At 38.3% G+C, this 25,779-nt stretch overlaps 1 protein-coding gene across 1 annotated transcript in view; it reads left to right on the plus strand.

Annotated features, from left to right (window-relative positions):
- Positions 1 to 25,779, plus strand: part of BRWD3 (bromodomain and WD repeat domain containing 3) — a 182,680-nt gene that overhangs the window by 13,412 nt on the left and 143,489 nt on the right. The window contains exons 5-6 of the mRNA XM_049766589.1: positions 5,551 to 5,701; positions 8,409 to 8,507. Coding sequence (XP_049622546.1) covers positions 5,551 to 5,701; positions 8,409 to 8,507 — 250 coding nt within the window. The remainder of the gene's footprint in view (positions 1 to 5,550; positions 5,702 to 8,408; positions 8,508 to 25,779) is intronic.

Genomic DNA, 25,779 nt, shown 5'->3' on the forward strand with positions numbered 1-25,779 from the left:
TATCAAGACTTATAGTGTGTTTGAGACAGGAGAGGTAGTAAAGTGGGTTAAGGAACTTGCCTTGCATGTTGCCATGCTGGATTCAATTTCTACCACCACGTCATTCCACAAGTACCACTAGGAGTGATCCCTGTGTACACAGTCAGGAATAATCTCTGAGCAAAGCCAGAAAAACAGATGAATAATATATGCCTTTCATTTGTGCATTTTTTTCAATTTATTCAAGACTATATATATATATATATATATATATATATATATATATATATATATATATATATTTGTTTTTGGGCCACACCCTGTGACGCTCAGGGGTTACTCCTGGCTATGCGCTCAGAAGTTGCTCCTGGCTTCTTGGGGGACCATATGGGACGCCGGGGGATCGAACCGCGGTCCGTCCTAGGCTAGCGCAGGCAAGGCAGGCACCTTACCTCCAGCGCCACCGCCCGGCCCCAAGACTATATTTTTAATTTCTTTTTGTGAGGGAAAATTTGGGACTACACCCTGTGGTACTTAATCCCAGCTGTGTGCTCAGGAATCGCTTCTTCTGGTGCCCGGGGGACCATAGGCTATGCTGGGGATCAAAGTGGAATAGACCATGTATAAGCCCTGTTCTTACTCTTAGGACCTATAAATTACCTCTAATTTTTCAACTCCTTCAACAATAAGTAACAAAAACAGTAGGCAGCCATCACTCAAATTCTTATCCATTCATTGTAAAATTGGACTTCACATTTTGGATCTGTTTCTCCTTTTTTGTAAATGAGCAATTAGATTAAGTATAAGAGTCATGCCAATTCCATGATTCTAGAACTCCTTGGTGCTGTTTTCCAGAATAAATAAGTTTATATTACACTCCTCAATTTTGTTTTCCGAGAAGGCTTTTATTCTGCAGATTTCAAAGTGTTTGTTGGCTATTTATCCCAGAGAGAAAAATGTGGTTAAGTTATTGAGATTATAATATTTGCTTTATTCTTTTTTTTGTTTGTTTTGTTTTTGGACCACACCCCATGGCGCACAGGGATTATTCCTGGTTCTGTGCTAAGAAAATCACTCCTGGCACGGGGCCAGAGCGATAGCGCAACGGTGGGGCATTTGCCTTGCACACAGCTGACCTAGGACAGACCTGACTCGATCCCCAGCATTCCATATGGTCCCCCAAGCCAGCAGCGATTTCTAGACACGTAGCCAGGCGTAACCCCTGTGCATCACCGGGGGTGGCCCAAAAACAAAAAACCTAAAAAAATAAAAATAAAAAAGAAACCATTCCTGGCAGGTTCTGGGGACCTTAACGTGATGCCCATGATCGAAACCAGGTCAGACACATGCAAGGCGTCTTATCTGCTGTACTATTGCTCTGACTCCTAGAATACTTGAATTTTAACTGGAAGGAGTGACTTAACTTTAGTGACCATAGAATGTCATAGACTGTATTATTACTATATATAATTCTAATATCGCATTCTTAAGTACTAGAAAAGGTAATTACATATGATAATTGTTCTTATATATAACAGGATCACTCTTTATGTGAAAAAAATGCTCTTTATGACTTATCAGGGAATATATCAATGAGATACTACCTCACATTAGTGATATTGGCACATATCATAAAGAACCAAAGCAATCAGTACCAGAGTAGATGTGTGAGAAAAGGAAGCCTCATCCACTGTTGGTGGAAATATTGACTTATCCAACCTCTTTGGAAAATAATATGAGCTCTTCTTTGAAAAGATAAAATTTGAACTTCCATCAATCCAACAACTCTACTTTTTGTCATCTAACCCAAGGGCCCAAACACAATTTCAAAAAGACATTTGCACTCATTTGTATATTTATTACATTATTTACCACCAAAATTTGGAAACAACCCGAGTCCAATAACAACTGATTTACTAAAGAAATGGAATGTATTCACAACTTAATATTACTTAGCTCTAGATGATGGAACCATGCAATTTGCCACTGCACAGATAGAGCTTAAAGGTATTATACTGAATGATATTAGTCAGAAGGAGAGGGAAAGTTTTCTCATGAAATATAGAAAGAACATAAGGGATGAAAAATACATGAGAATGTAAGAGAATAACAGTGGCCTAAGGCAATAGCCTGAGGACTGAATTCAGAACTGTGTAGTTATAAAAATTCCAACTTTATCAAAACAGAGGAATTAAAGTAAATTTTAACTATGTCATAATTGCTAATATTTGATTTAGAAGAAATTATAAGAACTGTGTCAATATAATTTGGAAGCCTATTAATGTTTGAAGCATGTTCTCATAAGAGCTAGTGTGTATTTTTATTGCCACTGTGTTGATAGACTCTGTTACTCTATATCATTTGTGATAAAAATTATTTTAGAGAAACAAACTATTTGAATGGGGTCAATTAATTAATTTATTTTTGGGACATACCTGGTGATGCTCAGGAGTTCCTTCTAGCTCTGGTTCAGAAATCACCCCTGGCAGGCTCAGGGGACCATATGGGATGCCTGGAATTGAACTACCATCGGTCCTGGGTCAATTGAGTGCAAGCCAAATGCCCTACTGCTGTGCTATCTCTCCAGCTCCTGAATTTTAGATACTTTAGATAATTTAGATAATTTTAGATACTATTTTATATACTTAGTATGGTGTTAGTAATCATAATTTACTATTTTGTGTTTTGAATATTACTGAATAACTGATAAAATTTCCCCTTTCCAAGCATAAATAAAATACTATTTCATATGCCATTTAAAGTTATCATTATGACAGATTTTTATTAGGGTCCTTCAAAATTGATTTTAAAGAACTCTCATTTTCTAGATTGCATATTGCAAAATATATTGCAATTTCTAAGTTAGGTGAGTTAGTTAATTTTGTATCAAGGAAATATTTGAAAAGTTATTGAAATGAATAAAAGAAAGTTGATAAAAATTAAAATGCCAGTAAAAACTACCATTCTATAAAAAAAGTACTTGATGGAAATTAATGGCTTACATTGAAGCTCAGTTTATCCAAGTGAAAAGATAAGGGGGAAAAGAGCTTAACTTGAAGTTAGTGTACACCGATTTTAGTCTTCTATTTTTGAAATTAATTTTTGGGGGATACAAACTAAATTTTTATTTGCATATAGAATATGTTTTAGTCTGGAGAGAATTTATAGTTACAAGCTAGGACCTTAGGATATCAATATTTACAGATCACAGGATGTATTTTTAGATTTATTTTTAACTGTATTGACTGTAATATTACCTATTTGTTATATTGAAAGGTAGCTTTTCACTTGGGAAACAAAATTAGAGGTGCAGAAATAATAGAATTTGCTTCTTTCTTTGCCCTAACCCAGAAAGTGCACATTGTAGATGCTAATATATTCATTTTAAGTTGACATTCTTCATGATCATTATGGTAAATATCCTGGCACAGATTACTTTGGTAGTTTTTTGAGAGAATTTACAAAAGGTAATTAGCAGGAAGTAATAAAATAATATATTCCATATTCCCAGAAATCTGAGAACATGATAGATTGTAGATTTTTGGGCTGTGTTGTCTAAGAAATTACAAAATTAATCTAATATGAGGATCAAGACTCACTCTGTGAATTCATGCTACTGCTTTATTGATATTTTGATTTTTATTTATTCATTGAACAAATATTTATTGAGTACTGCTTTATGCCAGATACTTTTTCTATGTATTGGGAATATAACATAGAACAAAACATACATAATTTCTTTGCTCATGGTGTTCATTAAAGACAATTTGAAATTTCATCATTTTTCTTTTTATTCTTGATCTGGTAGTACTACATTGATTGTGCTCTGTGTGATGGCATATATATATATTATAAAGTATACATATATACAATAAAACATTTTTACTTGGGGCCAGAGAGATAGCATGGAAGTAAGGCGTTTGCCTTTCCTGCAGAAGGATGGTGGTTCGAATTCCGGCATCCCATATGGTCCCCTGTGCCTGCCAGGGGCGATTTCTGAGCATAGAGCCAGGAGTAATCCCTGAGCGCTGCCGGGTGTGACACAACCCCCCGACCCCCCCAATTTTTTTTACTTATTGTATCCCTATCAAGGTATGTTAGCCATCTTCAGAATTTTACTTTTGTTTTTAAAAATTAGTTGATGCTACAGTGAGGTTTTCTATCATTTACTTTAGTTTTTTAGAGCATGATATTTATGAAATTAATCATTGATTCTCTTTTGGAAGTCAGATATTTTTTTTTGTTTTGTTTTGTTTTTGGTTTTTAGGCAACACCCGATGACGCTCAGGGGTTACTCCTGGTTATGCACTCAGAAATCGCTCCTGGTTTGGGGAACCATATGGGACACTGGGGATTGAACCCAGGTCTGTCCTGGGTTAGCTGCATGAAAGGCAAATGTCCTACTGCTGCACTATCACTTCAATCCCTTAGATATATATTTTTTAGAAATAAATGTTTCTTATATGATACAATCTTGTAAATCTTAAAGAAACATTGGTGAAATTTTGATGTATTTAATAACTTTTGTTTGCATTATTGTTGAATTAGTGCTCATTATAAATAAATCTCATTTGGTAGTATTTACTTATCATCTGAGTAGTTTGATTTTAGGCATGGTCACTTTTTTTTGCTTTTTGGACCACACCTGGTGACACTCAGGGATTGGGGGACCATATGGGATGGTCCGTCCTAGTTTAGCGCATGGAAGGCAAAATCTCTACTGCTTGCGCCACTGCTCTGGCCCACTTTTCTATTTTTTAAAAAACTTATTTCAGGGCCAAAGTGGTTACAGAGGTAGGGCATTTGCCTTGCAAGTGGCTGACCCAGGACAGATGTGGTTTAATCCCTGGCATCCCATATGGTCCTCCAAGTCAGGAATGATTTCTGATTGCATAGCCAGGAGTAACCCCTGAGTGCTGCCAGGGTGTCCCCCACAAAAAAACAAAACAAAACAAAGAAACAAAAATAAAACTTATTTCAATAAGATTAACAGATTAGCAAATAGTATAATTCAAGGCATGTAAAGTAAGAGTGCTGTTATTTAAATGTTACCATGTAAATTAAGTTTAATTTTATTAATTAATTTAATAATATAACTAAATATATAATAAAATATTATAATAATTATAGTATATACTATATAAAATATAATACAGATTTAAATAATATAACTTCAGTTTATAAAATTATTAAATCTAATTTAATAATTTTATAATTTATTAAATTTGATAGAGGCATCAAATATTTTGTTTTTTATTTTTATTTTTTTACCACATCTGGTGCGCTCAGGGATTACTCCTGGCTATGTGCTCAGAAATCGCTCCTGGCTTGGGGGACCATATCGGACGCTGGGGATCGAACCCAGGTTCATCCTGGTTTAGCTGCGTGCACTGTAAACGGCCTACCGTTGTGCTGTCACTCTGGCCCCATAGAAGCATCAAATATTTAAAATCCTGTGTTCCTGATTGCATATTTTAAAATTATAGTTTGCTTTATGATGGAGGAGTTTGGTAATGGATTAGGATGATATTTATAAGATATTTCTTTTCCTGTTTTATTTATGCCTTTCAGGTGGCAGCCAACTCACATATTCCTCCAGACTACCTCCTTAAAATTTGTGAGCGAATTGGTCCCTTGCTAGATAAGGAGATACCTCAGAGTGTTCCTGGGGTGCAGACATTATTGGGTGTTGGTCGGCAGTCTCTGTTACGGGATGCCAAAGGTAAGATTTTCATTCTTTTGAAGGACTGGAGAGCATCTTGTCTTTATATTAAGTAAATATTCTTATAAATTCCTAAATATTAATTTTCTTCTAGAATTTTTGTTACTAAGTTAATTTTTATTTTTAGTATGAAAGTAAACTTAAAACCCAAAAACTGGGGCCGGAGAGATAGCATGGAGATAGGGCATTTGTCTTGCATGTAGAAGGACGGTGGTTCGAATCCCGGCATCCCATATGATCCCCCGAGCCTGCCAGGAGCGATTTCCGAGCTTAGAGCCAGGAGGAACCCCTGAGTGCTTCCAGGTGTGACCCAAAGACAAAAAAGAACCAAAACTATTTTCTGCAGAACAGTGAGTACCATACAAAGAAAGAATAGGGGACAGAGAAAGAGAGAGAGAGAAGAGAGGAGAGAGGTGAGGGGGGAGAGAGAAGAGAGGGGGAGTGAGGGGAGAGGAGATAGGTGAGGGGGAGAGAGGAGAAAAGAGAGGAGGAGAGAGGACAGAAAGAAGAGAGGAGAGTGAAGAGAGGAAGGGGAGAGAGGGGAGAGAGCAGAGAGAAGAAAAGAGAGAGAGGAGATTGAGGAGAGAGGGAGAGGGGAGAGAGGAAAGAGAAGAGAGAGAAGAGCGGAGAGAAGAATGAGAAGAGAAGAAGAGAGGAGGGAGAGAGGAGAGTAGAGGAGAGTAGAGGGGAGAGAGAGGAGAGGGAGAAGAGAGAGGAGATGAGAGAGAGGGAGAGAGGAGAGAGAATGCCTGCCCTAGAGGCACCTGGCAGGGGAGAGGCTGGGAGGGAAACTGGGGACATCTGTGGTGGAAATATTCATGGGTAGGGAGGTGTACATTATAAGACTGAAATCCAATAATGAACAACTTTGTAATCATGGTGTTTAAATAAAAGGAATAAAAACCTCTTTAATCTTTTGGGATAGAGAGGTGAAGACTACTGCTATAATTTGTTCAGTAAAATGCTTAATATATATAACTACATTGCAATGATCTTAATCTTATGAGCTTAATATCCTAATTATACTATATATTTTATAAAAGATGAGTGAAAACTATGTGTATAATTTTGAGGGAATGTCTTCCATAAAAGGAAGCCCAGAGGACATTTCTGACTGTGCTTTGGAAATGTGGGGGCTTGTTAGCTCAGTGCTAATCGGGCAACATGGTGTTGTTCTGGTCCAGTAGCTATTAGGTCCACCAGAGCTATACCATGCATGCTTAGGGAACAAGTAGAATGAGGGATATAACTTGGAAAATGATACATACAAGGCCTTTGTACTATCTTCCTGTAAAAGTTTTTAGAATTTAATATATTTAAGTGAAAAAGTCTTAACCATTAACACTAACTGTTTAATAATAGTTTCTCTGCTCTGTTTTTCAGTCTTTTTATAGATTTTTCTTAAAGTTTTCATATACAAGTTGTATTTGTCCAAAATATAAAGTATTGGTTGACATGAAAGTATAAATGTATGTGTTAAATTTATGTGGTATAACAAATAAACTCCAGTTATTGCAACTGCTATGCATTTCTATGATTTGTTTTATTAACATAATATTTTAAAATGCTAATTTACAGAGATATAAATGATAACTACTTTTAAATATCTTATTTTATAATTTAAAGAAAATCTTCCATTTGTAATCTTTTAGGCGAGTAGTCTAATATTTCTATTTCAATGTTAAATCTTTTGAAATATTTCACATTTACTAAAAATTTTTGACATGAACATTAGAGAAAAATCATTACTTGAGAAATCAATTATTTCATATGTGTTATTGTTATATTTTATGGCACATCTGGTAGGTACGCCATAACATGAGCATGCACCAAGTATAAATATGTCTTGACTTTTACCTAGCATACTTGTGCTGTTGTCATTTCCTTGCTTATAGGGCTTCATATGAATAGATTTGCATAAGCCAATCAAGAAGGACCAATGTAACTTAAAACCTTATTAATCCATGTCATCTTTACATGAGATTCAAATGTATGCATAATAAAAGCTTCAGTTCTAGATCAGCACAGAAATAAAATATCTTGATGATATTAAGGTATTTATTAGTCATGGTGTTTATTAGTCATGATTTAGTTTATGGCATGCTTAAAAAAGATATGTGCATGTTATATCTTACGTTTTTAAGAATTTTGTAGGGCATTATATTTTAATTTTGTCTTTAAAATTATTTTTATATTTTATAATATTGAAGAGTTTCAGGGATATAGCATAACACCTCCCTATGTGTTTATGCACCTCACTGCACCCGTCACAAAGAAAAGCCCACTACTTATTCTTCCTACTCTCTTTCTTTTTGATAGCTACCATAATTTTCACCATGTGTAAGAATTTTATTCTTTTGCCAGTTTGTTTGCTTTAGTTATTTATATTCTGCCTATGAGCATGGCCATCTGGACTTTGAGTTCCTTCCTTATTCCACTTAACATAATCACTTTAGTTTCCATCCATTTTTTTCCTAAAAGGCACAATTTCACTTTTTCTAATGACAGAGTAATAGTCCATTGTGTATAGTGGTACAATTTCTTTTTTCACTTATGTTGATACACACATGTTGGATTCCATGTTTTGACTATTATAACTATTACCTTAAATGTATTTCAAGAAATGAAATTGAGAAAAAACTGTCTTTAAATAGAGCTACACTTAAATATTTTATTTCTTGACTAACTATTGAATCTTTTTGTGTAGACTGTAAGAGTACATTATGGAATGGGTCTGCTTTTGCAGCTCTCCATAGAGGCAGACCTCCAGAACTACCTGTAAATTATGTGAAACCTCCAAATGTGGGTGAGTAATATACGTGTGAATTACAAATTATTGACTTATTCCTTCCTGAGCTCATAGTAAACCAAAAATAGATCATTCAAAATGAAATTTGGTCTAAAAATGCTTACAGTTTTGAGAAGTTTTATGGTTTGATATACTTTTATTTTTAAATGTATTTTTGTTTTCTGGGGTCACAGCTGGCAGTGCTCAGGGCTGTCTCCTTTGTTCTCAGGAATCACTCCTGGAGGCATTAAAGAGGACCATATATAATGTCCAGGATTGAACCTAGGTTGTCGGTGTTCAAGCCAAGCCACTTAATCCTGTATTTACTATCTTTCTAGTCCCAGATACTTATTTCTGTTTTGTTTGTTTGTTTTATTTTGTTTTGGGCCACACCTGGTGATGCTCAGGGGTTACTCCTGGCTATGCTCTCAAAAATTGCTCCTAGCTTGGGGGACCATATGGGACACCGGGGATCGAACCCAGGTTCTGTCCTGGGTCAGCTGCATGCAAGGCAAACTCCCTACCGCTGTGCTATCGCTCTGGCGCCTGTTTTTTATTTTTTTGGTTAGATACTTATTTCTTAATTGATCTGTCTATATGCATTGTATTGTGGTGTCAAGAAATGAAACCAATGCCTTATACATAGAAAGCATGTGTTTTGTTCCTGAACCTCATCCCTACACCTTTGGTCCAGATTTTGATTTCGTTTTAGAACGTTCCCAAAAGTGTTCAAGGAGCAACTTCTCTGCTCATTGTTGGTGGTCACTCCTGGAAGCATGAGATTATGCACTTTGAACTCAGGGCTTCTGTATGCAAAGCTGTGTGCTCCAGTCCTTTAAACTATTTACCTAGATCTGGACCAGATACTTTTAAAGCATCTACCCTCCTCTTCTATCTCCTCCCTTCCGCTCTCCTACCTCTCCTCACCCCTCTTCTCTCTCTCTCTCCCCCTCCCTCTCCTCTTTTCTTTCTCTTCTCTTGCTTTCCCCCTCCCCTAACCCTTTATCTTTCCTTTGCCTCCCACTCGCCTGCCCCTCTCACTTGACTTCCCTTCTCTTCCCTTGTAGCAAAAACTTTTTTTTTAGCTTTTGGGCCATACCTGGAGGCACTCAGTGTTTACTCTTAGCCCTGCGCTCAGAAATAACTCTTGGCAGTGAACCTGGGGGACCATATGGGATGCTAAGAATTGAACCCAGGTTGACTGCAAACATTCTGGCTCGCAAAGTAATTTTAATTTAAAGAAATTTACTTAGAGAAATGTGAGAGGAGGGAAAGAGGGATATGAGTTCAAGTGAAAACACAGGCATCTCCAGAGGGTTAGAGCCCCATGCAATTTTTTTTTGTTTATTGGGTCAGCCCTGAAGGTGCTCAGGCATCACTCCTGGAGAGTCACAGGGGAACATGTGATGCACCAAGGCCACACGCAAGGCAATAGGCAAGGCAAGATCCCTCTTGTACTTCACTCTAGCTTCAGCATTATTACTAAAGGAAGTATAATTATGGTTTTGTAGAAGGGGACCTTTTTCTCTATTTCATTCTTTGGTTCTTAGTAGAAATGTTTATTTATTTATTATTTATTTGTTTTTGGGCCACACTGGTGATGCTCAGAGATTACTCCTGGCTATACGCTCAGAAATCACCCCTGGATTGGAGGACCATATGGGACACTGGGGGATCAAACTGCAGTTTGTGTGCAATGTAGATGCCTTACATCCTGTGCCACCACTCCAGCCCCAGAAATGTTAATTTTTCGGGGGGTTTTGGGGCACACCTAGCAGCACTAAGGGGTTACTCCTGGCTTTATGCTCAGAAATCGCCCCCTGGCAGGCACAGGTGACCATATAGAATGCCGGGATTCGAACCATCGTCCTTCTGCATGAAAGGCAAACACCTTACCTCCATGCTCTCTCTCCGGCCCGAAATATTAATTTTTAAAATAATGCTATAGGTATTTTTTACCAAATGGTTGTCTGTTTACATATTTGTACTAACCTCCTTAAAGGTTTTATAGGGAAATTATGTAAACACAAGTTTCAGTAGGAAACAAAAAATTATTTGCATTTATCGTTATGTCAAATTATATATATTTTATATATTTATTTATTAAAACAAGAACATTTCTACATGTAGTTTATTGAAATTCCAATTTCCATATAGTTTATTCTTAGAAACTCTAACCATACTATTACGATGAATTAATAGTTGTTGCTCTGCTTTATTCTTTATTCTTAAAAGTATATGATAAAAGTTATTTAAATAAATTTGATGTATATTTATAATAATATTCTTCTTTAGTGTAGTATCTTCCATACTTTTGTGTTGGATCTAATCAGACTTGAGCCTTCCAGTTATTTTTGTTTTGTTTTGTTTTTTGGGCCACACCCGGCGGTGCTCAGGGGTTACTCCTGGCTGTATGCTCAGAAATAGCTCCTGGCAGGCACGGGGGACCATATGGGACACCGGGATTCGAATCAACCACCTTTGGTCCTGGATCAGCTGCTTGCAAGGCAAACGCCGCTGTGCTATCTCTCCGGGCCCTATTTTTTATTTTTAATGTAGTGTCTTTGGCCTTCAATTTTCCAGTGTTCGCTTTTTGCCTTAAAGCATTATTTATTATTTATTGAATTGAGAAATTTTGTTATGCATATTTTATAGTCAGGGGCTATAGTCATACTACAGTAGTTAGGGCACTAGCCTTTAATACAGCCAACCTGTATTTTATTCCTGGCACCCCTGAGAACTGCCAGGAATTATCCATTAATGTTGAGCCAGGAATAAGCCCTAAGTAACACTGGTTATAGCTTGAAAAACAAACAAAAAGGAAATCTATTCAGACCCCTACCAACATTATTTGTAATGTTTTTATGCTTAATCAGTGGTAACGTATAAAGCACTTAAGAATAGTCTTTATAGGATTAATATTCAGTTTTGATATTTTTCTTGTTTCTTTAAAACATTTCTTTACATACATTTAATTTCTGCTGTTTTAATTTGTTTTATTTTTAATTAATAAAATATTAAAATGGAATCATTGTGATATAGAGTAACAACATTCTTCCTAATTGAATTCCAGTCATGCAGTGTTTCACTATCCATACCTTCACCAGTGCACATTTCTCATCAGGAAGTTATGTTTTCAAAAAGTAAATGCAGAGGAGGCAGGCTCCAGAGAGGTAGATGATGAAGGAGAACAAGGCAGAGATATGCCACTGCTCATGTAGTGTGGGCAGCTTCCCCACACAACCTCGAACCCAAACCCCCAGTTATCCCCATGACCCCCAGCCATGGAAGAGACTTCTGAAGCACAATATTCACTCCAGAAACCCTGAAGGGAATTGTGAGCTAGGAAGTGTGGATGAGAACCAAACATGGGTGGGTGTGAGGTGAGAGGGCATCAAGGAGGGTGAGAAGGAAATTGGGGACATTGGTGGCAGGAAATGTGTACTGGTGAAGGTTATTTGACATTGTATGATTGTAACTCAATCATGAACAGCTTTATCTGTAAAAAAAAAAAACCTATATCATGAACAACCTTGTAACCACAGTGTTTAAATAAAAAAAACAAATATGAATGAAACAGTTGTGGGACCTCTAAACCTGAGCTTATTATATTGTGGGTCATAACCCCATGTGGGGTTACATTAGTGATTGTGGGAGTAGTGAAAAAATCTTTGTTTCGCAATAAATTTGTTTCTGATTTGTTATAAGTCAATGCTTGCCTTGGATGCATATTTCATATACCTTTATATCCACACGAATTTCCCAGATGGAAAAGGCATACTAGCTGAGAAGGTTTGAGCCCTTCTATGAATGGCCCTGTGTTTCTCTGTCAGTCATAATAAGTTTATGGGTCAGTGGTGAAGGGGATTCTGAAAGATAATCACTGACTGGAACAGAAGATTTCATGTCATCTCATAATCATAAGCAAGGTGAAGCTTAGACTGTGATGTACATAGAAAGGAATAGAAGTGAAAAAACCGGCTAACCTTTGCAAAAGCTGGCTCCCTGTGTGTGACACCAGGCGGGGAAAATCCGCGAAAGTACACCGGCCCAGTGGGGCTCAGCTGTGAAAGACTGTGAGTGTGACCTGTCTATGTCTGTCTACTGTCCTCTTGCGTGAAACTCTTGCGAGTGGGGCAAAAAGAGCCTCCAGAAACCTCGCTCGCCCAGACGCCATTTTCAGGGAGGGACTTCAGAGCATAAAAACCGGCTAACCTTTGCAAAAGCTGGCTCCCTGTGTGTGACACAAGGCGGGGAAAATCCGCGAAAGTACACCGGCCCAGTGGGGCTCAGCTGTGAAAGACTGTGAGTGTGACCTGTCTATGTCTGTCTACTGTCCTCTTGCGTGAAACTCTTGCGAGTGGGGCAAAAAGAGCCTCCAGAAACCTCGCTCGCCCAGACGCCATTTTCAGGGAGGGACTTCAGAGCATAAAAACCGGCTAACCTTTGCAAAAGCTGGCTCCCTGTGTGTGACACCAGGCGGGGAAAATCCGCGAAAGTACACCGGCCCAGTGGGGCTCAGCTGTGAAAGACTGTGAGTGTGACCTGTCTATGTCTGTCTACTGTCCTCTTGCGTGAAACTCTTGCGAGTGGGGCAAAAAGAGGCTCAGAGGAGCACGGCCGCTCCGCTTCGCTACGCGGCCGTGCACTCTTTCTAAGGAAAGAACTCCATTGCAACAAGAAGGAAAAAATCACACTAAGAACGGCGCTATATCACAGAAGCAAACATTTCTCTCTGGACTGTCTTCTCTGTTGCATGCTCGGGCCTAAGATTTGACCCAGTGTGAGGCTTCATCCACGGAGAACTCCCCTCCCTTAGAGGCAAGTCAGCCCATCCAGAAAGGGAGGAGCCAGAGGAGTGTGCTGCCTACATCATATAGACAATGAATACCACTACAACACGTAGAAAAACCCACAATACAAGTGTGACAATGGGGAAACAACGCAGGCCAGCATCAGACATAGAGAATGAAGATGACAATTCTGAGGACCAGTTAATGACTGAACAACTAATCAACCTCTCAGATAAGGACTTTAGACTAGCAATATGGAAGGTGCTCAACAGACTCCAAGAAACCATGGATCGAGTTGAACAGAACACTAATAAGAACCAAGAAAATATGAAGGCAGAAATGACAAAACTCCAAACTGAAATAACATGTCAACTAACAGGACTGAAAAAGTCAGTAAACGAAGTGAATGACAAAATGGATAAGCTCTGGGACAGGGTATCAGAAGCTGAGAATAGACTTGGTGCTGTGGAAGATGAGATACATAACAATTCCATACAGCAGGAGAGATTGGACAAAAAACTTAAAGCAAATGAGCAGACAATGGAAAAATTAGTCAAAGAATGGGAACAGATGAAAATAGAAGTCTATGATAAGATCAACAGAAACAACTTAAGAATCATTGGAGTCCCAGAGACCCAGGAAGAAAATTTCCAGGAAGAATCAATGGTCAAGAACATCATTAAAGAGAAACTCCCAGAGCTAAAGAATATATGTGATCAAATCCTGCATGCCCGAAGAGTACCAACCAAAAGAGACCCCAGAAAAACCACCCCAAGACACATCCTAGTCACAATGACAAATCCCACAGATAGAGACAGAATTCTGAAAACAGCAAGATCAAAAGGGGAAATCATGTTCAAGCAAGCTTCCCTGAGATTTACAGCAGACCTGTCACCAGAAACACTCAATGCCAGAAAGCAGTGGTGGGATATTGTGACAAGACTGAATGAAATGAATGCTTCACCCAGAATACTATACCCAGCAAAACTCACTTTCCGGTTTGATGGAAGAATACATGGTTTCACAGACAAAAAACAGCTCAGAAACTTCACAGACACAAAACCAGTCTTAAGAGAAAAACTGAAAGACCTAATCTAAGACAAGACTACCCAAAAGACACACCAAATTTTGAAATAAAGATGGCGTTAAATCCCAGGACAATTCTTTCTCTCAACGTCAATGGACTAAATGCACCAGTTAAGAGACACAGAGTGGCTAAATGGATCAAAAAACTCAATCCAACCTTCTGCTGCCTACAAGAAACGCACCTGATTAGTCAGAACAAACATAGACTCAAAATAAAAGGCTGGAGAAAAGTTATCCAAGCAAACAACACCCATAAAAAAGCTGGAGTGGCCATACTAATATCAGATAATGCAAACTTTATACTCAGGAAGGTGGTAAGGGACAAAGACGGACATTTTATATTAATCAAGGGGTACGTAGAGCAGGAAGAATTCACTCTCCTAAACATATATGCACCGAATGAGGGGCCAGCAAAATATTTAATACAACTGTTGACAAATCTGAAAAATAATATCAACAACAACACAATAATTGTGGGGGACCTTAACACGGCTTTGTCAACACTGGACAGGTCAACCAGACTGAAACCCAACAAGAATATACTAGACCTGAGGAGAGAAATGGAAGAAAGAGGCCTAGTGGATATATATAGGACACTCCATCCCCAGAAACCTGGATACACATTCTTCTCCAATGTACATGGGACATTCTCCAGGATAGACTACATGCTGGCACATAAAACATACCTCCATAAGATCAAGAGGATAGAAATTTTGCAGACTACCTTCGCTGACCACAAGGCTCTGAAATTATTTGTGAACTCCAAAGGGACTCAGAAGAAACACTTTAACACCTGGAAGTTAAACAGCCTCATGCTCAATAACCAGTGGGTCCGAGATGAAATCAAGGAGGAAATAAAAAGGTTCCTGGAAACAAATGACAATAAAGACACAAACTCTCAGAACTTATGGGACACAGCAAAAGCAGTACTGAGAGGAAAATTTATAGCTTTGCAAGCACACATCAGGAAGGAAGAAGGAGCTTACCTGAGTAGCTTAATGACACAGCTAATAGAACTAGAAAATGCTCAACAAAAGGACCCAAGAATAGGAAGACAGAAGGAAATAAAAAAGCTGAGAGCAGAAATCAACGAAGTGGAAACTCAAAAAACAATCCGAAAGATCAACGAAAGCAGAAGTTGGTTCTTTGAAAAAATAAACAAGATTGATAGACCACTGGCAAACCTAACAAAGAAAGAGAGAGAGAGAAACTTGATAACTCGTATCAGGAATGAAAAAGGAGAGATCACTACTGATATGACAGAGATTCAAAGGGTAATCAGAAACTACTTTGAAAAACTCTACGCCACTAAAAATGAGAACCTGGAAGAAATGGATAAATTCTTGGACTCTTATAATCTTCCACGGTTGAAGGAAGAGGATGTAGCATATCTAAACACCCCCATCACCATTGATGAAATTAAAACAGTAATCAAATGTCTGCCGAAAAACAAAAGCCCAGGTCCAGATGGATTCACTAATGAATTCTATCAAACTTTCCAAGAGGAACTACTGCCAATCTTGGCAAGACTCTTTCATGAAATTGAACAAACAGAAACACTTCCAAATAGCTTTTATGAAGCCAACATCACCTTGATACCTAAACCAGACAGAGACGCTACCAAAAAAGAAAATTACAGACCAATATCACTGATGAATGCAGATGCAAAGATCCTCAACAAAATCCTGGCAAATAGGATTCAATGCCTCGTTAAGAAGATCATCCACTACGATCAAGTAGGTTTCATCCCAGGAATGCAAGGCTGGTTTAACATCCGTAAATCTATCAACATAATACACAACATCAATAACAAGAAAAATAAAAACCACATGATCATATCAATAGATGCAGAGAAAGCATTTGATAAGGTCCAACACCCATTCTTGATCAAAACTCTCAGCAAGATGGGAATGGAGGGAACCTTTCTCAATATAGTGAAGGCCATCTACCACAAGCCAGTGGCAAATATTATCCTCAATGGAGAAAAACTGAAAGCCTTCCCTCTAAATTCTGGCACAAGACAAGGCTGTCCTCTCTCACCACTCCTATTCAACATAGCACTGGAAGTACTTGCTATAGCGATTAGGCAAGAAAAGGATATCAAGGGAATCCAGATAGGAAAGGAAGAAGTCAAGCTCTCACTGTTTGCAGATGACATGATACTCTACTTAGAAAACCCTAAAGACTCTATCAAAAAGCTTCTAGAAACAATAGACTCATATAGCAAGGTGGCAGGCTACAAAATTAACACACAAAAATCAATGGCCTTTCTATATACCAATAGTAATAAGGATGAAATGGACATTAAGAAAACAACCCCATTCACAATAGTACCACACAAACTCAAATATCTGGGAATCAACTTGACTAAATATGTGAAGGACCTATACAAAGAAAACTATAAAACTCTGCTCCAAGAAATAAGAGAGGGCACACGGAAATGGAAACACATACCCTGCTCATGGATTGGCAGGATTAACATCATCAAAATGTCAATACTCCCCAAGGCATTATACAGATTTAATGCCATCCCTCTAAAGATACCCATGACATTCTTCAAAGAAGTGGATCAGACACTTTTGAAATTCATTTGGAACAATAAACACCCTCGAATAGCTAAAGCAATCATTGGGAAAAAGAATATGGGAGGAATTACTTTTCCCAACTTTAAACTGTACTACAAAGCAACAGTTATCAAAACAGCATGGTATTGGAATAAGGATAGGTCCTCAGATCAGTGGAATAGGCTTGAATACTCAGAAAATGTTCCCCAGAGATACAACCATCTAATTTTTGATAAAGGAGCAGGAAATCCTAAATGGAGCAGGGAAAGCCTCTTCAACAAGTGGTGTTGGCACAATTGGATAGCCACTTGCAATAAATTAAACTTAGACCCCCAGCTAACATCATGTACAAAGGTAAAATCCAAATGGATTAAAGACCTCGATATCAGCCCCAAAACCATAAGATACATAGAACAGCACATAGGCAAAACACTACAGGACATTACAGGCATCTTCAAGGAGGAAACTGCACTCTCCAAGCAAGTGAAAGCAGAGATTAACAGATGGGAATATATTAAGCTGAGAAGCTTCTGCACCTCAAAGGAAATAGTGCCCAGGATACAAGAGCCACCCACTGAGTGGGAGAAACTATTCACCCAATACCCATCAGATAAGGGGCTAATCTCCAAAATATACAAGGCACTGACAGAACTTTACAAGAAAAAAACATCTAACCCCATCAAAAAATGGGGAGAAGAAATGAACAGACACTTTGACAAAGAAGAAATACGCATGGCCAAAAGACACATGAAAAAATGTTCCACATCACTAATCATCAGGGAGATGCAAATCAAAACAACGATGAGATACCACCTCACACCCCAGAGAATGGCACACATCACAAAGAATGAGAATAAACAGTGTTGGCGGGGATGTGGAGAGAAAGGAACTCTTATCCACTGCTGGTGGGAATGCTGTCTAGTTCAACCTTTATGGAAAGCGATATGGAGATTCCTCCAAAAACTGGAAATCGAGCTCCCATACGATCCAGCTATACCACTCCTAGGAATATACCCTAGGAACACAAAAATACAATACAAAAACCCCTTCCTTACACCTATATTCATTGCAGCTCTATTTACCATAGCAAGACTCTGGAAACAACCAAGATGCCCTTCAACAGACGAATGGCTAAAGAAACTGTGGTACATATACACAATGGAATATTATGCAGCTGTCAGGAGAGATGAAGTCATGAAATTTTCCTATACATGGATGTACATGGAATCTATTATGCTGAGTGAAATAAGTCAGAGAGAGAGAGAAAAACGCAGAATGGTCTCACTCATCTATGGGTTTTAAGAAAAATGAAAGACACCCTTGTAATAATAATTTTCAGACACGAAAGAGAAAAGAGCTGGAAGTTCCAGCTCACCTCAGGAAGCTCACCACAAAGAGTGATGAGTTTAGTTAGAGAAATAACTACATTTTGAACTGTCCTAATATTGAGAATGTATGAGGGAAATGTAGAGCCTGTTTAGGGTACAGGCGGGGGTTGGGGGGGGAGGAGGGAGATTTGGGACTTGGGTGATGGGAATGTTGCACTGGTGATGGGTGGTGTTCCTTTTATGACTGAAACCCAAACACAATCATGTATGTAATCAAGGTGTTTAAATAAAAAAAAATTATAAAAAAAAAAGTACAGAAAAAAAAAAAAAAAGAAAGGAATAGAAGTGTCATTGAGCCCACAAAAACCCAGAAGATCAAGGATTTCCCTGGGTCCATTTGCTTACATTTATTCTCCCCCAAACCAAATAACTTCCTTTGAAAAAATGCACTGCTGTGCTAAGTTCAATTGTCAGGCATGGAAATAATCCAAATATTCACCAGCAGATAAGTGGCATATGTATGTACATGACCCCTGGCACCCCCATTTGGTTCTCCAAGACCACCAGAAGTGATCCCTGAATACATAGACAATAGTAAATCATGAGCATTGGAGGATGTGACCAAAAACTCTCCCCAAAAGTGAATAAATAAAAAGGGGGAAATATTGTAGTTAGATGGAACTGGATGTCTTATGTTGCATGAACTAAGTTAGAAGAGAACAAATAGGGAATGCTCTCACTCATTTGTGGGGTAGAGAAAAACAAGCCTAGGGAAAGGAAGGTGTCCTCTGACACTTGGCCCTGATTTCCAGAAATGGGAGTTGAAATGAGGAGGTCATCTGATCAAGGGTCTTGGACATTTGAGGTGGAGGTGAGGTAACTTTATGTATCAAAACCATAAGTGTAGGCCCACAGCTACCACCATCTTCCTGTCAGAAAAAGTTTGTGCCTTCTACCAAGCTCCAAAATAAAAAATGTCCATCTGTACTTCTAGGTCTTGTCAAAGCTTTTCCCCTTTTGCAGTCTCAGAAAGGGTAGGAGCACATTCCCCTTTCTGCATGAGCTACAGCAGCTGAAAGCCAACCCCTACATTCTCTTACAGAAATGGCCCAGCTCCACAACTCAACCTTATCAAACTGCCAAGCCATGAAATTTGTTTCAGGTCTACAAGTCCTGGACATCTGACTATCTTTTAGTAGTGTCAACCTAGTAGTATCACAGAAAATATGATGGGAAAGAACATGGAAATCTATCAAGCTTAGTGAGCCTAAACAGTGACACACAATGCTTAACTAGCAACAAAGCCCAGCAAATCCTTAGATACTGATTTTAGTAACACTATGGAGAGATACAGCAGTTATTTCAAATTGACCTTTGCTGACTGGGTTTTGGTATTCCTCTTTGTCTTGGTGTTGGAAGAAGCAATATGACGTAAATTTGTTTGTAAGGCAGGCTCTGGTGGTGGGTGGGAAATTATGGACACTGGGGAAGGGAAACTCAAACAGGTGGTGGGATTGGCATTTGAACATTTAATGCTTGAAACTGTATTATGAAAAACTTTGTAAATTATGATGTTATAATAAAAATTAGAAAAAAATCCTTAATTGTCAATATAAATTATGTGACCCTAAATATAGTTTTATCTCTTTTTAGTAAATAGCCATGAGATAGAGTTAAAAAGTAGTTCATTGCTGAGTTTCAGTCATACAGTGTTCCAACACCCATGCCTTCACCAGTGTTCATTTGCCCCCACCAATTTCCCCACTTATCTTCTCATGGCCTTATCCCTACCCCATCCCACCCCATCCTGCCTCTATGCTAGATACCTTTCTTCTTTGTCTCTATCTTGTTTCCCATTTTTAAAGGCTCTGTGGTTTGCAATACTGTTTCTAAAGTGATACACATCACTTTAAATCCTTTCAATTCTCAGTTCTTGTCCAGACAGATCATTTCCAAACTGTTATTGTCAGAATGCTTTCTTCTCTGTCTTAATTGCATTTCCCATGCATAAGTTCTATTGTCTTTGGGTGTTCTCTTATACCGTGGTCTTTTTTATATCTTCATATGAGTGTGATCATTTTAGTCTGTACATTTCCCCTTGACACCTTATAGTCAATAGGATTCTCTGCATATCTATCCATGTATAAGCAAATTTCATGACTTCATTCTTCCTAAGTACTGCATAGTATTTCATGTGTAGATATATATATATATATGTGTGTATATATATATGTATGTATATATTGTATTTATGCACGTCCCTCTTCTCAGGCACTTGGGTTGTTTCCAGATTCTTGCTATTATAAATAGTGCTGCAATGACCATAGGAGTGCAGAACCTTTTCTGCATTGTATTAGTGGACTCTCAAGAATAGTATTCTTGGTCAAATGGAAGCTCAATTTCAAGCGTAGTTTAATTTAATTTAATTTTAAAAATAATTTTATTGTGACCAAAGTGAATTACGAATCTTTCACAGTAATATTTATGGTACATAGTGACAATGAATCAGGGCCATTCCCACCACCAGGTTTGTATTCACTCCACCCCTGTTCCAAGCATGCATCCCATATCTCCCTCATTTTCTCCCCCCGGACTACTATTGTATCCCCTCTGTGTATAGCTTGTTGTAGATTGGGTATCCATTCTGTTGTTGTTGACATTGAATTTGGTGTTTAAGTCTGATCATTTGTTATTTCCACTCAATGTTCATACAACTCTGGTCCTGGCACCCTCATTTTCCCGAAACCTCAATTCATGAGGCAGAACAAGAAGATTCAAGTTTTGTGGTTCTGTTGGAAAAAAAAAACTGGAAGGATTCCATCTAGAGGTTATAAATATTAATTTAAAAGAAGAAAGGGGAAAAAGAAGAAAAACAGGGGCCGGAGAGATAGCATGGAGGTAAGGCGTTTGCCTTTCATGCAGGAGGTCATCGGTTCAAATCCCGGCGTCCCATATGGTCCCCCGTGCCTGCCAGGAGCAATTTCTGAGCATGGAGCCAGAAATAACCCCTGAGCACTGCCGGGTGTGACCCAAAAACCACACACACACAAAAAAAAAAAAAAACAAAAGAAGAAAAACAAAATAAAACAAAAAAACCCCAGCAACTACAAAAAAGCACCCAGCTATAAAAACAACCACCATTATATAGTAACCAAGAGAATGAAAGAAAATAAAGGAAATAAAAAGAAGAAAAAAAATGAAGAAGAAAAGAAAAAGAAAAAATAGAAAAAAGAAGAAAAAGAAAAAAAAGGAAAAAAAAGAAAAAGAAAAAGAAAAAATAAATAAAAAAGCAGAAAAAGAAAAAAGGGGGCCAGAGAGATAGCATGGAGGTAAGGCGTTTGCCTTTTATGCAGGAGATCATCGGTTCGAATCCCGGTGTCCCATATGGTCCCCCGTGCCTACCAGGAGCAATTTCTGAGCCTGGAGCCAGGAATAACCCCTGAGCACTGCTGGGTGTGACCCAAAAACCACAAAAAAAAAGTCAAAGGAAGGAAGGCTGGTGTGGCAAGGTTTTGTTCATTTTTTTGCATAGGCACAGTAAGTATTTGGGAAATTAGAAAGGGAATTTACTTGGCCTAAGGGATACAGGCTTTTTCTGCCCTTGAAGCACACTGCCATGGGAACAACTACAGACTCCATACATGCTCATTTTCACACCCCAAGTTCTTTTTATGGTGCGAGGAAACTTTCTGCTTAGTTGTGGATGATAAAATCAGGCCTCTGTAGCTAGAGATCATGGTATTTGCACAGGTCATTAGACAAAGGTTAGGATAGAGTCTTTTTCTAGAAGTTCTTTTCCATCACTGTTGCTGTAATCAGTCTTCTATAATTAGTGGTCTTGGGTTTGCTCAGATCCTCGAACAAAGCCTACGATGGAGTCTCATTATGGTTCCAGAAGTTCTTCTCAGTCACAGTTGTCAAAGTCAGACCTCTGGAATTAGAGATCTTGGTTTTTGTACAAATCCTAGGCCAAACCCTAGGCTAGGATCTTTCTTATTGGTCCCACCATAAGTTCTGTCCAGTCATGGTTGTCAAAGTCAGTCTCCTGTGGTTAGCAATCTTGGTTTTTGCACAGAGCAAAGGACAACATGTCTTCTGATTTCATCTTACCTTTAGGTGATGAGATAGGGCAATTCGCTCTTAGATTAAGTTGTTGCTGTTTCCTCTTTGTCAGGATGTCATATCAAAACTGGTGCAAGATGGTGTCAGAGCAGTATTAGAAATTTTCCAGGGGGGAGTTTGGTTCTTGGTGCTGTTGCAGGGAACTGTGTCAGTTCTATATCTGGGATCTGGGGACAGGGTTGGATGTTCGCTGTCCTATCACATGGAGTCTAAATTGGGTCCACATGAGACATGCTCAGGGTGGGAGGCGCCCCTGTATTATAAAATGTATGGATTCTTATCCCTAGTAGGTAAGAGCTTGTTTTGTGCATAATATTTCCCCCTTTTTAGAGTGCCTATGCAAAAGGGATTGGTGCCATATTTTATTGCTGGTATATTTGGGTGTAAGAATGACAGGCTACACAATCTCTGTGCCCTGGTTTTGACCTGAGTTTTTATCCCAGGCAAGACTTTTTCTTCTAGATTTTCATATCAAGCAGAACCAAAACAGGTGATGTTAAATAATATATATATATAATAGAAGAAATAAATAAAAATAAATTTGAAAAAAGTAATTAAAGAAAATAAGTGATGGAGGAGATTACCTTTATATTTAGGAATAAATTCACTAAGAGGTATTATTAGAGATGTATTAAACAGAGGAAATATAGGCATCTTCATTTAGTCTTTTGAAACATTTTTGTGAGGGTGAAATCCAAAGCACTCTTTTATCACACACTGTGGTCTTGTTGAGTTTGAGAAATGATTTGCAGCATTAAGGGATCAGGTAGTGTCCTTTAGCTGGAGGTCCTTCTGGAGCTGAATCTGGTGGCATACAACAGTCCACAATTGGGGTGTGTGAGAAGAAGGGCCACATAGCATGAGTCATCAGGAGTGTTGGTTGTGGTTTCTTGCTGGGGCACGAGATGTGAGAATGTGAGGGTGTCCTTTCACTATGGGAGATGGGTGTTGGTTTATTGGGGCAAGAGGTCTTGGTACATAATGGGTTAAGAACTGAGGGTAAAGAGGGTTAAATAAGGAGAGATAATGGATCAGGATTGGAGTATGAGAGGGTAGAAGGATTTCTGAAGGGGGAAGGAGGGATAATATATAAGAGGGGCTATATAGGGGCCATAGCGGTGGAACAAGTGGTAGGGCATTTGCCTTTCACACACTAACCTAGGATGGACCGCTGTTTGATCCCATGGCATCCCATATGGCCCTCCAAGCCAGGAGAGATTTCTGAGCACATTGTCAGGAGTAACCCCTGAGCGACACTGGGTGTGACCCAAAAACAAAAAAATGTGGAGCTATATACACTATAGGCATGGATGGTTCACCATTTAGGTTTGGTAATCAGAGAGCAGTCCACTGTATACAAACTCATGTCCACATATAGACAGACATTAGAGATCTATTCTTAAGTTTTTTTGGCAGCCTAAACCTCATAGGATGGGTCTGAGGTCTTAAGCAATACTTGAGTTAAGAAATGAATAATAATTAGCTAAGATATAGATTAGGAGAGAAAAAAGGGAAAATAAGAAAGGGAAGATAAGAGAGAAGAGAAAAGAAAGATAAGCAAATACAGTAAAAATAAGTTAAAAATAAATTGGGCTGGTGTGTCTGAGTTGAAAGGTTTCTCAATTTTTAGGCACTTCATCAATGACGTGGGCGGGCTTTGCTAAGGTTTCAGGGTTAGGTAGTGGCTAGAGCATTTTAGGATAAGGATAGTTTTCATGTCTAGAGTACTAAACAATATGGTAGTGAGGTCTATGAGAGGTGGCTACCCTATGAAGTATTGTCCACCACAACTTACGTATAGAGGTTCCTGTACTAAGGAGAAACTGCTAGTGTGGGCTTTATTTAACATAGATTGAATTGATGAAGAAGAAGGAAGGAGAGAAGGAAAGAAGCAGCAGGAAGAGAAAAAATAGAAAAGAAAGAAAAGGAAATGGTAATTTGCAGTAACATATTACATGAGTGGGACCTAACATAAGTCTATGGTGTGCCTTGACTGTTTCAGTGGTCTGAATGATCATATGCTTTAAGTCTTAATAGAAGACACAAAACAAAAGCAAATGGGTAATTTGGAGTATGTTATCAAGATATTGTTGTCATAATCAGCACTGTATATGGTATCTAGTATGATTGAGCATGGAGGCATAAAATGAGGGTGTCCACCTTATGTTTCCAAGAATCACTGTGGACAAAGAAGCTGAAGGGTTATTTTATGACTGATAAAATTAAGGCATTAAAACATATTGCTAGTAATCACTGCAGAGGGAGTCCCTGGCTTCCAGTCATATTCTGCACCTGGTTCTGTGGATAAATACATTAGTATATTATTATAGGCTTTTGTAGTTAGAGGTTGATTGCTTACCAGTTCACTATAAACTGCTATTTCTGTTGTTGCTAGTTTCTTTATGGTATAATTATTAGTTGAGGCTTTGTGTTGCCCTCTTCTGCTTGATTTGAACACTTCTTGCTATATGCTGACACCTACGATGTTTGGAGTTTCTACCCTTTTTTAGACCATTATTTTTTCATGAAGAAGATGTATATATGGTATATATGTATATATGGTATATATTCTAAATACCTCAGATAAGTACTATCATTCTGTATTTATCTTTATTCTTCTGACTTAATTCATTTAACACAATATTTTCCAGATCCATCCATGTAGCTGCAAAATCCATGATTGTATCATTTTTTACTGCTATACAATACTCCATTGTGTATAAGTACCATGTCTTCACAATCCACTCATCTGTTATTGGACATCGAGGTTGATTCCAAATTTTGGCTATTGTCCTGAGTGCTGTGATACATAGTGGAGTGCATACATACTTTGTGATGAATGTTCTTCTGTCTTGGTGATAGATACCCAAGAGTGTGATTGCTGGGACATATGGCAGCTCAATTCTGAGTTTACTCGGCACCCTCCATATTGTTTTCCCTAGGGGTTGTATCAGGCAACATTCCCACCAGCAGTGAATGAGAGTTCCTTTCTTACCACATCCCTGGCAACAGAGATTGGTCTTGTTATTTTTGATGTGTGATATCCTCACTAGTGTAAGATGGTACCTCATCATTGTCTTGATTTGTATTTCCATCATCAAAGACTTTTGAGGCATTCTGCCTATTTTATCCTCAATGAACTTTATAAATTGGGGTCTGATTTCAAGTTCTTTAATCCATTTTGAGTTGATTATTGTGTAAGGTGTGAGATATGGATCTTTAGTTTCTTACATGTGGTTATCCAGTTTTTCCAACACCATTTGTTGAAGAGACTGTCTTTGCTCCACTTCAAATTCTTGGCTCCTTTGTCAAATATTAGTTGACTATATATTTGGGGGTATATCATTGGATATTCTATTCTGACCCATTGATCTGACACTGTCTTTGTTCCAGTATC

Source organism: Suncus etruscus, chromosome X (genome assembly GCF_024139225.1).
Source record: "Suncus etruscus isolate mSunEtr1 chromosome X, mSunEtr1.pri.cur, whole genome shotgun sequence".
Classification (NCBI taxonomy): Eukaryota; Metazoa; Chordata; class Mammalia; order Eulipotyphla; family Soricidae; genus Suncus; species Suncus etruscus.